The 15,369-nt window shown below is 39.1% G+C and overlaps 1 protein-coding gene across 4 annotated transcripts; it reads right to left on the bottom strand.

The window, feature by feature from the left end:
- Positions 1 to 2,655: 2,655 nt before the first annotated feature.
- On the bottom strand, positions 2,656 to 10,051 carry LOC102237354 (ankyrin repeat domain-containing protein 33-like). 4 transcript variants are annotated; one of them, XM_023330730.1, is made up of 5 exons: positions 9,765 to 10,051; positions 6,894 to 7,200; positions 6,677 to 6,806; positions 6,442 to 6,582; positions 2,656 to 5,049 (listed from the first exon to the last, which is right to left on the bottom strand). In XM_023330730.1, the coding sequence occupies exons 2-5, from the start codon at positions 7,149 to 7,151 to the stop codon at positions 4,226 to 4,228; spliced, it is 1,353 nt and encodes a 450-aa protein (XP_023186498.1). In that variant the 5' UTR covers positions 7,152 to 7,200; positions 9,765 to 10,051; the 3' UTR covers positions 2,656 to 4,225. The 4 variants fall into 4 exon arrangements, with proteins under 4 accessions (XP_023186498.1, XP_023186510.1, XP_023186518.1 ...); XM_023330742.1 differs by having other exon boundaries at positions 6,894 to 7,177; positions 9,765 to 9,796; XM_023330750.1 differs by lacking the exon at positions 6,894 to 7,200.
- Between the last annotated feature and the right edge of the window lie 5,318 nt (positions 10,052 to 15,369).

Below are 15,369 nucleotides of genomic sequence, written 5' to 3'. Positions count from 1 at the left end.
ACCACTTCCTACAGCAGTTTGCACTGCACTTAGCGATGCGAGGCTTATATAGTTCAAGTACAGGCCATTTACCATTTAGTTGCATAATTATTTTCTCTGGAAATATGTATGCACTGTTCCTGAGCTAATCTGAAAACCTCAAGGTCTCTAAGCTATATTGGCTCTGCAGAAAGTCGACAATCCACGGTGCTCAGTATTTGTTTTATGTGGGTTACCGCTTCAGGGCAGAGCTTCTGTTTTAGTGAGAGTCTTACTTGTTTATTGCAGAACATTAATGAACAATCAGCCACATGAAGATGTGAATAAAAGCAACAGAATAAAACAAAAACACAAGCAGACCAGGGATAAAACTGTGGAGAAATTTAAAGCAGTTTGCCTGTGTGACAAGATGCAAGGCTTTGAACATCTCACAGAGTACTTTTCAGCCCATCATCTGAAGATAAAAAGTCCTTGTCACAACTGTAAATCTTTCGAGATATGGCTGTCAACCTAAACTGACAGGCTGCACAAGGAGAGCATTAATCAGAGAAGCAATCAAGAGGCCCATGAGGGAGCTCTGAAGGAGCTGCAGAGATTGCTACCTGAGCAAACCTGACATCTATGAAAGAAGAAAGCTGTTGTTGGAAGAAAGAAAAGTTAGATCTAATTATTTTTTTTCTTAATGTATGTACACAAAAACTCATCAATAAATTACATTAAATGCATTAAATACATTATTACATTTAATGTCACATAAAGTCTACCAAAACATAAGACAAAATGTGCCCGCTTAGCAGCTGTGGGAAGACATGATGCCACTAAATTGACTTATTTTATTGCGTGTGTTTAGCGATTGTGGCAGCTAATACCCATCATAAAGACAAATGCCAAAGGGAGTTCAGTGTGGGACATTTCACTTAAAACAGCCTTCTGCAGATGTCTTCATGTAATACAAATTTCCCTCCCTGTTCACTCACAGGCTCTGTTTTCTCTCACATTTGGCTCATGGCTGCAGACACCAGCTGGAAACTTTCACATCAGTTGTCAAGTTGCAAAATGAGCAAATTGTTCTTTGCACTTTTGGGACTTATTTTTCTTAAACCATTAATCTCTGTAATTTGAAGAGCCATGTAATCTTGATGGTTTCCATTTGTAGCACAACTCCTTGGAGTAAATAAAATAACATTTCAGTCCTGTCAAAGCAAAAAAGAAAAAAACCCAAACTATTTCGGCAATAAGCAGTTCATTTAAATGCTGACGTGTCTTATTCACGAAGGTGAAAATTTCAAGATATTTAGGTCAATTCTATCTGCATGGACAGGTTTGAATCTTAATTTGAGAAATTGTTCAACTAAGATGTGTTTCCTTCTTAACTCGAGTGAGGGATTTATTTTAGGATTGACCTAAGGTCATCAAGTTCCCCTCTCATGAAAGGAAGTGAGCTGCAGCTCTGAAAATAAAATAAGACATTGTTTTACACCATACCAGAAAAAGAACACATTTTGCTTCTCCTTTTCCAACTGCCACTGTGAGCTTTTCTCCCACAAGAAGCATAATTGCAAAATATAGCTTCATTTAGGTCACAACTTCAAAATTTGCTTAAACATGAAAGGTTGCCTTTGATCACATTTGATCACTAATAAAAGGTAATTGTTGTGTAATGATAATCTTGTGTGGATTAAAAGATTACTGGCAACCAGAGTTCAAAAGCCACCCCATGCCACCGCAGAGTCTTAAGTAGCTCAAAGTATCCTTATTTTAAAAGAGTAAATAAGGTTACAAGACTAATCAGTCACGTGTATTCTGCTTTAGAAAATATCTTATTACTAGTTTTTCCACATATCTGGATAAAGGCATAAATGCAAGATTTTTACAGCAGTTACAAATCTTTCTAATGTTTTTCATATGTTATCACCACTGAATAATGGCATTATTCAGTTTACCCTTTGACCTACAAGTCCCTTCAAAATCTACCAGTGGAAGCATGGCAGCCGAGCATTTCAAAAAAATACGAGAAGCTATTGTGAATCTGCCTTTTAGTTGATGAAATTATTACGTTTGAAATGCCTGCATGTGAAAACAGCCTGATTCATCAGATTTTATGTCTAAATTGACAGCTTGTTAACATTTTGGAAGTCAAAGAGGTCTCGCCGAGTCCGAAGAATTAGTTTTAGAAAAGAATAGTTGAATCTGCTTTTCTTTGGCAGTCTAAGGGGATTTAGCTCTAATGTTAGCCAAACTGAGCTTCCAATTGGCTGACCAGTCCGTCATGGCATCTCCTCTCCAGGAAGTGGAGGATTGCTGTGCTCTGGGAAATAAAAAAATAAAAACCCTGGGGGCCATCAACCAGGTTTGACCAGATATACAAAGTGAGATATGTTTCCCATAAATGTGTTTTTTTTTTTTTTATCATATGTTATGTTTACATTTGTTTGTTTTTTTGCTCTATTAATCACTGGTAGCTAAATAAATCATAATCCTGAGAAAATTACTGGAAAATCCTTATTCTTACCTGATTGTGTAAACCCACATAATAATAGACAGGTCGTCCTTCAGATTAATTTTTTTGATAGATTAGGAGGCTGACTGATTTCTGAAGATAAATATAACTTAATATAGTGTCATATGACTATGCCACATCAAACATGATGCCTTAAAATAACTCACTCTGTGTTGCAAAGGTCAAGAAAATTTATTACAAGCTTGCATTACAAACACTCGTCATTGATTCCACACCTTAAATATGCCACAAAAAACCTGAGTGCTCAAAGTATTTTGTTTTTAAAGTAGTCTTCAAACTTTCTATCAAAGAAGAGATTGCCTAATTAGATTGACGTCATAGATAGATATAATCTGTTACAACTGGATATGTTTTGGATTAATTTGCATTAATAGTTGTGTTACTGTAATTAGCAAACTGAATACACAAATATAACATTAACACTTTTTTCTAGTTTCCACAAACAATCCGATTGTGAAAAGTCCATAATTTAATAACCCTGAGTAACATTTGGTACAGGCAGTTCCTCTCAGAGGTTCCTTGGCTTCTCCTTTTATCAAAAAGCAAAGTTGCACACAAAGCATGTTCTGTTGACTTTGTCTAACAAAACACAAAACATTGCTGCAGACCGAGGACTTGCAAATGTACCATAAGTCCGTCATTCACCACAAGCCAAGCGTGCAGACTTAGCACTTTCAGTTATAAATGTCCGTAATGAGGTTCAAAAACGTTTTGGAGTGTCGGAAACTTGGAGAAAGCCAAGTTGGTAGATGCTACATGTTGCAGGAGAGGTGGGAACTGGGTAGGCAATTAGAAAACAAACATCAGTCAGGAATAACAATATGAATGCCACCATAATGATGTATGTGTTGGTCCTAATATTCCTCATTGAGGTATGGACCCCTGAAGGTGTGTTGTGGTACCACAATGTTATTAGTAGACTGCACACGTTGTGAGGTGAAGCCTCCATGGACAATTTGAAGTCAACACCTCCTCTTGTTGTGTTTATCTGTACATGGTCTGTGACAGTTATTAAGTGGATGGATGAATGGTTGGATGGCAGGACAAAATGTTCCCCACCAGAACATTCTCCAAACCACCACACATAAGTTCCTTACGTAAGCCAACCACATGATAGAAATTAAAAGGTGATTCATCAGAGCAGGGAGTCATCTTCCTTTTGTTCCTCTGTAGTCACATGACTATTGTTGGCCCCTTGTTTTGTCTCTTTTAGGTCCTTTGGATATAACAACTTATTATAATTTAACGATGATACTGATGACATTTTTGATCCTATATGTCTCATTTACAGTACAGGCTATTGGCAGTTTATTTAGTATTCAGTTACCATAAAGCTTTTCACCAAGTATACATTGGTAAGATCCCCAAGAAAAAAGAAGTGTCTTTAAAACTGCAGCTCAAGCAGACACAGTAGTGCAAAAGCAAAAGACTCACCAGGCTTGAGATGTAGAAAATCTAATGATGTTTAAATGCAAACATCATTAGGAATAACATAATTTTGTGCCTAAGATGTCAAAAAGTGTTTAGAAATATCATGACCTTCCAGTGGATCAAAGTTTCTGTTGGAGCCAAAGTTCAAATCCATTCATGAAATTTGTCAGATGCTTGCTCCCAAAGTTGTTTAGCACCGACTTTCTCTCGTTACAGAAATCAGAGTCACCGTTATCTCACTGTTTTATTTATTTTGTGTGTGGCCATATCACAGTGAAATTTTATCTGGCTGACTCAGCGTTTGCTGGAGGATTTTTTGGACCCTTTAGGTTTTTTCTCATCTTCTTTCTCCAGTTCTTGTCTTTTCTTCTCTCTCTTTTTCTCCTCCTTGGCCTCCTTGTACTTCCAGACGGGCGGCTCCAGGTAGCCCTTCTGCCTCTTCTTCTTTTGCTCCTTTTTTGGTGTGGGCTCCCCAGACTTTGTCACTTCAATCTTAGGAATGCAACCCGAGGGGAATATGCTGTTCCTGTGTGCCATGCTGCGGGGGATGAAACTTCTGATGCCGCCTGATGGCATGCTCTCCCTGCGCTCTGCCTCCTGGCAGCAGGATGTCAGAGAGACAGAGGTGGCGGACAAAGCTGTTGGAGACGCTGAAGTGATGGATCCGTTGCTGTGGGACACAGTGCTCTCCTCCAGCTCCTTGCTGCTGTGCTTTTCAAGCAGTTCTGGTACGGCGTACCGTCTCTTGCCGATTTCAGGGGGACTAGTGGGGCAAAGCGGCCGGGAACCGGTAACTACCAGGGGGCTGTGAATGCTTGTAGTTATCCGAACCATATGATCCATAACCCCGTTGTCTTGGGGGTCATGAGGGAAGCTAAAAGAAAGGCTTTCTTTTAAGCGCTGTCTCAACTTCTGATTGGTTGATTTTGGGGCAGTGGTCTTTTCCACCAGCTGTTTCAGTTCAGGCCACTCAGGCTTGTAGCTTTCACAGAACTGCCCGGCAACAGGGTGAGCCTGCAGGCGTCGTATCCTGCTCAGTGTCTCAAACCGTCCAGTCCGAAGGACCCAGTCCTTAAGCCCTCTGCCTTGGACCAGGTCCACCACATGCATGTCTGCACCTGTGCAACAAAAAGGATGGAAAACAAAGGAAAGCTGTAAAAACAACAACATGAAAATGGGTCTACAGGATGTATTGAAACTAAACAGCTTTCATCAGTATAACAACACCACCATGTGGTTGCTTTAGTCGTGCAAATGGCTGTGTGGCATAACTTGGAACAAATCAGGTAATTTCACTGTATGGGGGAAGTTGGTATACAAGGACTTGGAAAATGAGTCACAGCCTCTTAAGCTTTGTCATAATTTCTCAGTTTATATCTCAAAATGGATAAAGTAGGAGTTTTACTTTTTTAAAACCTTAAAAGATACAGTGTCCATTTGTATTCCTCGAGTCAATACTTTGTAGAGCAGCGCTTTGGTTCGATCACTGATGCAAATCATGGATTATTTCTCTACCAGATTTACCCATCCATCGTCTGACTTGTTTTTTATTCTCAAACGGTTCAAGTTCAGTTGGATTGAACTGAGAGAATCTGTGAATGTTAACATAGATTCAAAAACATTCCAGTATTGCTCTGGCGTCATGTTTAAAGGGTTTCCTCCAGGGCCACTCTATTTATGAACTGCATGACTTCTAGAAAATTGTTGCACTGGATTTTGCTGATGGACATCAGAGTAAATAGTACACCACAATTTTCAGATTTCCGGTTAAAAAATACACTAAAACAATCTTCCGTCCACTGTGTTTTGTTGAATTGGCCTGTCACATAGAACAGGCCAATAAAGCGGTTGTAATATGAAAAAAAATATGAAAAAGTCAAAGTGGTATGAATACTTTTGTTATTGTTTGCAGACTAGAACAATGATCTGCATTAATTGAGGTCATTTAATGCAGATCACTATTGACAACTATATGTCAATAGTTGTCATATAGTTAATTTAACTTAATGTTACACATGAAAACAGTCAAAGGATTTTTTATATTTGTTTTAAAGTGAGCTGATCTTTGATGTGAATGATCAGAAATTAAAATTGTCTTGGATTTGTTTTGCATTTTTCCTGTAGCAAGTTCTGTGGAATAATATTTTCTTTCTAAACTTTTCAGTCAATGTTATCTTAAATAGAATACAAATAGAAATGTATTATTGTCCTATTCTAAATGTGTCCATACAGGTCAGACTAATCTAATCCCTGCAGCCTGCAGAGAGTACAGATTAGTTCCCAGATCAGGTAAACTGGTTTGACCTGTGTATCCAATGAAACACAGCATTTTAATCTTAGCTGTCTTTTATCGCAGAGTGCACATTTTAAGACTCCTACTATCATTTTTTTGTTGTTGTTTTTAGACAATCCATTTAAAGTTAATTTTGACTTTCTGTGCGCTCTCGGCTCATACGGTTAAGGCCGCACTCGTCGTTAGTCTAAATCGGGTATTGCCTTGCTAAACTTACCGTGCATCAGCAGGGCGGTCACACAGTCCTCTCGCCCCTGCAGGCCTGCCTTGATGAGGGCCGTGAAGCCACGAGGGTCTCTGAGCTCAGTCTCCACACCAGAATAGTAGTTCAGGATGTAGTTTAGGATGGTGATGAATCCTAAGGTGAGAGACAAAAGGATGATTTTGTTTGTATTCTCAAAAGGATTGAAGGCCTCGGGTTAATCATGTGTGGCTGGGATTTTCCCACATACCGGCCTGTGCAGCTATCATGAGAGCAGTGTTGCCATCATTGTCTTGGTGGTTGATGTCTATGAATGGACATTTGTGCAGGAGGGTGACGATGTCCACAAAACCCTTGGACACAGCTAGCATCAGTCCATTCTGGTGCAGATAAAACATAAATCAAAAATATTTATCATGTTGTACGCTAAAAGTAATACATAATTTATTTGTCGCTTGCTTATGCACCCTGCCATTGATGTCTAGCTCCATGGCCTCCTCCTTGGTGACCCCTCTCTCCAGGATGTTGCTGAGGGAAATGGGGTCGTTCCTGGAACAGGCCTCATATAGCGTTTTCGGTGGCTCCCTATAGACTGTATCTTGTTCGTAGTCGGGAAGCACCGAGTCGTCAGAGAGTATGCTGCCTGAGTCAGAGTCATCCAGGAGGACCTCTTCGTCATTCGATGGGCCAGGACCCAGGTGTGGGTCATCGGCTGCAGCTGCCATCTTGGCCCCTTCAGTCAGGGATTACACTTGGGGGTCACATGAGCCATACCTTAAAGAAAATTCTATATAAGCTGGATTTTGTTTTTCCCACCACAACCACATGCTACAAGAAAGACATGAGGTAGCTACAGTATGACTTCATCCCCATAACAGGAAATGTTCTTTACAAAAACTCAATACACAATTGTTGTACGGCATATACAATTACAACACTGATATAAGACATTTTTATCAAACAGCTTGACACCAAAAAGGAAGTGCATAATATTATTTTGTTATTTTAGTATATGCTTTTGTTTTGGTCACATCTTTTTTCATTTTTTTGAGTTCAGATAATGGTGCAGAGAAAGGTAAAGAGGATTAATTGGAGGTGCCATAGCGTTTTGTACCAAATTCCCAACCCAGGAGAAAAGACAAAAATATTTGAAAAGTCTTAAATTGTGTTTTTCTTTTGGAGCAGTGGCAAATATATATATATATATATATATATATATATATATATATATATATATATATATATATATATATATATATATATATATATATATATATATATATATATATAGAAAGCGTACATGGAACGACATAACCAAGTTGCAGGCATAGTGTACAGAAACATCTGTGCAGAATATGGACTGGAAACCCCGGGATCAAAGTGGGAAACACCCCCAAAGGTGGCGGAGAACGCCAGAGCTAAGATCCTGTGGGACTTCCAGATCCAGACAGACAAAATGGTAATGGCGAACCAACCAGACATTGTCGTAGTGGATAAACAACAGAGGAAAGCCGTTGTGATAGATGTAGCAATACCAAGCGACTGCAACATCAGGAAAAAGGAGCACGAGAAACTAGAGAAATACCAGGGCCTCAGGGAGGAACTGGAGAGGGCCTGGAAGGTGAAGACCACAGTGGTGCCTGTGGTCATCGGGGCCCTCGGGGCAGTCACCCCCAAACTGGACCAATGGCTACAACAGATCCCAGGAACAACATCAGACATCTCAGTCCAGAAATGTGCAGTCCTTGGCACAGCCAAGATACTGCGCAGAACCCTCAAGCTCCCAGGCCTCTGGTAGAGGACCCGAGCTCAGAGGATAAGAACCACCCGCGGTGGGTGAGAAGGGAATTTTTATATATATATATATATATATATATAGTCCCTCTAAAGGGAACTTACTTCCCTTTAGAGTGACTATATATGCCTTCTCTTTGGCTCCTTTTCACAGTTTCAGTTGTTTTAAATTTTTTAACCAGTCGTAACTTTTTAACTGTCTTTCAGACTAGATATTGACAAATGCAGGTGTTCCTGCCAATGCAGGAAATGAGAGGGAAGCATGGGTGGCTGGGTTAAAATTTTATTTTTGGAAGAAAAAAATACAAAAATCGCATAGTTTAAGGTTGATCAGAAAAGCATGACCAAGCAGAACCAAATAAACTCAGATAAAACTGAAGCAAAATGCTGTGGGAAGTCAACTACTAAGAAATGCTAAGAGTCATGTTTGCCTAGAAAAGTTGTTTTCAGGATAGACTTCTATCTGCTTTTGGTTTGCAGAAAAAAATATGGGCTCCTGGAGTGGAAATGCACCTATAGATATGACAAGGAAGTTCTGGAGTGTAAATATAATTGTCCTACTAAATAATTATAACCAATAAAAACCTAAGAAATGATAGGCAGCAGTAAAGATTAAAAATATGAGTTCTTACATGAAAGAAAACTATTTCTGCACATCTCAAGTTGTGCTGAGATTTAGTAATCATTCTATTTCCTCTTGCCTGGTGTTTGATGTTGATGTGCCATACTAAGAATAGACATCTCACACTGTAAGACTCACACCTACTATGTTAAATAGATCTGTGACCTGAAGATATGATGGCTAAAGAGGATGATGAGCTTTACCTCACCTTAGCCCTCCTGTCACAGCGGCTGATCTCTAAGTTTCTGATTTACACCGAGCATAGCATGAAATGCATATCTGTTTATTTTCTACACAGCAAGGACAAAAAAAAAAGACTGATTTCTGTACTTAAACATTAACCGAAGCATGAATGGAAAGAATAATGTAGACCTGAGGACATTTTGCCCATGAAACCAATGTGAATGAAGACATAGTGGGAGGAGGGGACTGGGATGAAAAAGGCCATATGGAGCTGGAAGCAATGGGAGGCCAGTTTAGTAGCAGCATGTGTCATTGTCTCTTAACAGAGTCACACAGCTCTGCAGAACAAGACATTGTGATTCTTGCTTTTGTTTGTATGTGTGATCAATTCCAATTTGGAGTATTCAGAAAGAAAGACAAAACAAGTAAAGTCCCCATAAGTCAATGGTTCATTGATAAATAAACTTACATTTCAACTGCTGGCTTATAAAAAGCATTTCTGACCTTGACTCTGCCTAAATAGAGCTTCTCAGCATCCAGTTTTCACGAGCGCAAGTTCATGAAAATTACTGTTGCACTTTAACTCTGACTCAGCTTCCTGCTGAGCAACACAATCGGACCAAACTTGTGCCTCTGCATCTTAATAAACAGGAGATTCCTCAGTCGCTTTCAAAATGCAAAATACTGCATGAACCAAAAAAGAATTAAAACTTTATAAGACAAAAAATTAAGATCTCACCCAAAGGATTCCAGCCATGGTTCAGTCCTCTTCTTCTTCTTCTTCTTCTTCTTCTTCTTCTTCTTCTTTTGTCGTAGATTTTTATTTTTTTCCTCGGGTGTTAAACCATCTTCTGTCCACTGTTGTTGTTTGTGCACAGCAGCGACTGGTTAAGGTTACGTTCCCCAACCAGAACACAACTTCTGCCTCCTCCCTCCCTCCATTGCTCCTGCCGGCCACTTGGGTTGCCTCATCACCCTGGTCCCAACATAGACTCCGCTGTCCTAAGTCAGGCAACGTGCTCTCTGCCTCTCATCCTGATTACAGAAGATTTGCGGATTAAGAGAAAGAAACAGACAGAAGCCAACCTTGTTCCCCCTGCTATCAGTTTGTTGAGATATTCTGCTCTTTCTCTCATCTTCTTGACTCTCTCACAGACTCTGCCTGTCCACAGCTCTGAGCTGCCCGTCTGTTGTGTGACAGAAAACCTTGCTTGTTGTCCAAAAAAAAAAAAAAAGTGTTCTGACTGAATCATTAAGGCTATGGGTCTGTAAAAAAACAAAAAACTGCAGAATAGCCCCACCAACCTGAAAAATACAGGTTTATTCAGTGAAATAGGAGAAAAAATTTTTTTCTGATAAAAATCAATTTGCTGGGGCATCAAAAATTAGTCAGCCAGAGGGCCTCAGTGATAAATGCTCCCATAGCAGGGATGATGCAGTCTGTGTGCACACACTGCAGAGTCCAGAGCCTTACATGAAGGTAAAAGCTTTAGTTAAACCTTCGCAGCTTTCTGTGATATTTATACATTTTAAAACAATTATTTAACTTAATCTTTCCTTTTGTGCTTTTAAAAGGATTAGTGTTATGTGGACTGAAGCCATGCGGAGAGAAATGTTGTATTAATAAGTTTATTCATAGCATAAATGACTCTTTGTCCCAAAGGTCATGTAGAAAGATTAACCCTTATATTGTAAGGGAACAAGGCCAAACTAAGACTGCTTGTGTATGTTATCATAGTCTGTGTTATCCAATACCTTGTCTCTGTTTGAGGGAATGTGACTGCCCCCTCCTGATCAAACTAGAGAATGCAATGCTTGTACATGAGCCCAGTTTTTACAAAATACGCTCACGGGCCAATTTATTATGTGCACCTTTTCAATTGCTTGTTAGGGAAAAAGAGAAAGGTCGAAAGATGATCGAAAAGCAACATCAGCTCATAGCTAGAAGACTGTGTTTAACCTCGAAGTAGATTTGCTGCAACATCAAAGGACGACAATGGCTGCAACGCTTGGTGGATCAAAAAAGGAAACTGAAGCTACATTTGAAAGTGGGTCTCTAAATATTAGGCAGCAACAATTTAGAAATACATCACCTGGTTTGAGTCACTCAATGGCTGCTGGAGAGATAAGCGTTAGTGTCACCACTTGGCAGCCCTACAAGGATAAAGCGGTACAGACAACGGATGGATGGATTACCTGGTTTGACGAGTTTTGATTTCAGATGGAGTCAGAACTTGGTGCAAACATGAAAGCATGGCTCCATCCTGCCATGTACTGACGGCTCATAATGGTGGGGGTAGAGTATTAGTGTGTCTTACCTCACTGCTACTCGGACCACGTAGATCCCTTCATGACCACAAAGTATCCATTTTCTCATGTATATTTCCAGCATAATAAAGCAAATCTCAGATCATCCCAAACAAGTTTCTTGGGTTCAATGCACTTCAATGGCCTGCACAGTCATCAGATCTAAATGCTAATGCAGATCTTTAGTATGTGGCGCAACAGGAAATGGATACTTATTGGACAAGTATCCATTGACACATGTTGACATGTCAAAAATATTTCAGATGCCTTGTTTGCTGAATTTTAACTGTTCTGTATCACCTTTAATGAAGATACAATCTCAGAAATGTAAATTCATCTTTGCAATGTATCTAGATAAAAAAAATAACACATCACCTCATATAGTAGCTGTTTGAGTCTTTATGAGTATTTTTGATCACAGCCATCCAGTGGTGACAGACTAAGTTCTCTAAACTTGGAAAGCTGCATGCATTTTTTTTTAAACCCAGAACGCTACCCTATTGGCTGCAAACTGAGGGATTACCTCCACAACATCACACCAACCTGACCCATTACTCAAAAGGTGATGATCTATGTTTAGACACAAGAACCTCAGCTGAGTCCCTGCTGATATGAAACTCAGGAAGAGTGGAAAGCGGGGACGTCTAGGGGGGGGCAAAGATTAAAGCGCCAGGGACCAAAACAGAAATAAAATTGACAGGAAATATCAGGGGAGTCTGTTTGGCACAGCAGGGCGGGGGGTTTAGGATGTCTTTCTCCATGGAGAACCTTTTAGACATGCCAGAATAAGCATGCTGACCAACCAGATGAGGGCAGCATTGCTCATTCTGCACACACTGTGTTTGTTGATCCCAGAGCACAAAACTGTGTTAAATAATCACAGAACATTTGTATATGTACAGCATTTTATTCTGGGACACACCTAATGAAAGTAATCAGATTTCCTTTTTAGGGTCTTGAGCTTTGTTTTCTTTATTCTTTAAATTCTTCCCAGAGACGTTCACTCATCACTTCAAAAGGCTGCTTTTCTTCTCCCCAGACACCCTGGTACCCAGCCGAAGTCAGATGAGGAGCAAAAGAACTTTAAAGAGACTTGGGACAAAGTGAACTAAGTTTAGCCAGCTTAGTGACTGATTGTATGGACAGACATGTGCTCAGCTAATATTAGACTGCTGGCAGTCTCTTCGGGCCGGTCTAAGCAGTGAATCGCTCAGACTCTGGGGGTCTATCATTTCCATCTATGTGACTGACGACAGATCCTCTTCACGCTGTGTTTTCTGAAACCCTCCAAAAGGAATCAGGTGAATGAAAGGAAGCAGGAAGGAAGCAGAGCTGAAGTCGCTCATGTAGGACAAGGAGGTCTGGGCTGATGTGTGGGAGGATTTAATAAAGAGAAATTGATGTTGCCGTCTTGTGCTTTGTTCAGGCTGTCTGGAAAGTTTGTAGCAAGTTTGATAATATAAACAAGAGCATAACACTGCAAAAGGAGATTCCTTATATTAATGAAAAAAGCTTTATTTTGGTCTAAATATACTAAAAAAAAAAGCCTCAGTATTTACTGCAGGAAAAGCAGATTTCAAGCGACTGATTGAGCTAAACCAGTCAAGACTAAAATTAGTCTTTCAAAATCAAGCACAAAGATACTATTCAACATCAAAGTTTCAATATTTATTATTGTAGAGAGCATATTCCATATTACTAGCTGAACTCAACAAGATGTCTCTTTTTTTTGTTTTACGTGTCCTGTCTGTCAGCTTAAAAGAAACGTGATGGACACATTGACAAGAAAAAAAAGGAAAAAGAAAGGGAGAAAGTTGGGGGGAAAACATTTAAAGGGAAATAAGGAGATAAGACAAAGTCTGCTTCTAGAACTGTAGAAAGAGAGGGGAAAAAAAACTAAACAAACCCAGAACTGAGCTTCAAACATAAATCCTTTATCTACAGAGCATTTTTCTAACACATACTTTGTTGAGAGGACTGAATGCTCCTTATGGGGTCCAAAGCCCAAGTCCCATAAGAAGAAAGGATATTTTGGGATTAGGACTAAGGTGTGAATTAAGGTTAGGTTAGCTCTGGGGTTAGGCATGTACTAGGAATAGCTTAGGATAAAGGTCACGTTACTGAACTGAATGAAAAATGAATTGCAGTCAATGCAAAGTTAATACAATACAATACAGACCCTCTGTAAAAGCAAAGAGCACGACAAGTGGCTGGTTTTTCCTGGACTAATGCAAAGTCCTTGTGACGATAGAAAGACATACTATCTGTGGGTGTGTGTGTTTGTTGGTGTGTGTACCTGATTGTCTTTGACTGACACAGCAGCCAATCCGGGGAGTACTTGATGTCCTGTCCAGACTCACATGATACTGAAGACTTTCACTGGCAAGATAAAAATACATTTAGAAGGTGTTTTAGAGAAATAGTTTTGTTATAATCACAGGATGTGTGGTAAAATAATTTGCTAAATGGTGCCACTGATCATAAAATATGTTGCATTCGCATCTGGCTGAAAACAATCTAAGACATTTTAAAGGTTGAAACTGAGAATGTCTAGTTTTGCTGCAAACACATATTTCTAAGAAGTTCAAACTGCTTGTTTCTTACCCCTAAATTTAAAACATGTTATTATGAAACACTCCGCTGGCTGCCAGAATTATGTTCTGCATCTTCTCCATACCCACAGAAACTTCAGAAATAAGATAAGTGCTCAGAAATTTCTTTTGGTTTTCAGCATTATGTTGTTGAAGAAAGTAATATCATGAGTACTGTGTGATTATCTTTATCGTTTAATGTAAAACTATTGCTGATGTTGCATAAATGTGTGCACATTGTGCTTCTCAAATTCTTCACCCTACTATCAATGTAGGATCTTTCACTTAAGACAATTTGATTTGATTTCATACAAAAAAAAAAAAAGATTATTAATTTCTATTGATTACAAACCAGTGACTAAAGGACAGAGACAAATCTCAAGAGTTCAGCTTTACCAGCCATTTGATAAATGGAAATACAATATATAAATGAGAATTGATAAAAAATATAGAAAATATGGGAACCTTTTTGTGGAGAATGGTGGTGTGTCTGCATCAGTCTTGTCATGAAAAATTCAACTAATACAAAAAAGCATAAGTTTTATTAGTAACTATTCAACAAAATAAAAATGATCAATATGAAGAGTCAGCAGAAGTATATTTTAATAATATTACCAGTTTTTTCTTGCCTAGACTTTGCATTTTTCAAAATAACCTCAATTTGCTTTCAACAACATGGCCTATGCAAATATGCAAACATTGTTTGTTTGTTTTTTTTACTCTTCTCAAGGCTAAAATAAAGTCTTTTTTGTTAGCAATGATCTGGTAACATTAATATATATCTAAGAGTAAAATTAGACAAAAAGGTGCTTTTTTATGAAATCCCCAAATCAATAAAACTCACATTTCTGTGGCTCAGAAGCTCAATATGAACAGAGTGTTACTATTTGCCTCTAATGTAAATTAACATATTCTCTTGTTGAAAATTTCACTGCTCACCTCTTACAGACGGTAAAAATATTTATTGAAACTTTAAAATCAGACCAGCACTTCAAATTGGTACACATGCCTCCAGTGGTCTTTGATGATATTTGGGAAATACGACTGCTGACCCAGGGTGTCCTGTCTAGGGACAGCTTTAGTTCTCCAACATCTGAGGCTTAAACAGGCCAAACCGCCTTCAAAATGCTGAGTAATAAAGCTCTGATCATATGCACCAGTGTGTTATGTGTGTGATTTTTGCCATTTAAATTTGGCAAATAATTTATTCCTCGACAGAAATCATAACTTTTTAATTGCCAGAACTGCTGCCGTCTTCTTCAGTTTTGAATCATGCTAGAATTATGAGCTGTTTTGATGTAAACAAAGCTGAGTAAAATATGGGTGTAGTTGGTTACATTCAGTTCAGTAAGTTTCATGAGTGTGCCATTCCCTCAGGCCTTAGTTGGGGTTGCCCTTGCCGCTGAAGAGTTCACACAGTCAACGTGTTGCTGCGCGAGACCTGGG

Source organism: Xiphophorus maculatus, chromosome 1 (genome assembly GCF_002775205.1).
Source record: "Xiphophorus maculatus strain JP 163 A chromosome 1, X_maculatus-5.0-male, whole genome shotgun sequence".
Lineage (NCBI taxonomy): Eukaryota > Metazoa > Chordata > Actinopteri > Cyprinodontiformes > Poeciliidae > Xiphophorus > Xiphophorus maculatus.
Note: the sequence above shows the minus strand (reverse complement) of the source record. Positions and strands in the feature narration are given on the sequence as shown.

Coding starts and splice junctions, on each gene's coding strand:
- LOC102237354 (XM_023330730.1), bottom strand. CDS start 7,151: ATGGCAGCTGCAGCCGATGACCCACACCTGGGTCCTGGCCCATCGAAT. Junction 6,807..6,893: donor AGCTAGACATCAATGGCAGG/GTGCATAAGCAA, acceptor TATCTGCACCAG/AATGGACTGATGCTAGCTGT. Junction 5,050..6,441: donor GACCGCCCTGCTGATGCACG/GTAAGTTTAGCA, acceptor TTTGTTGCACAG/GTGCAGACATGCATGTGGTG.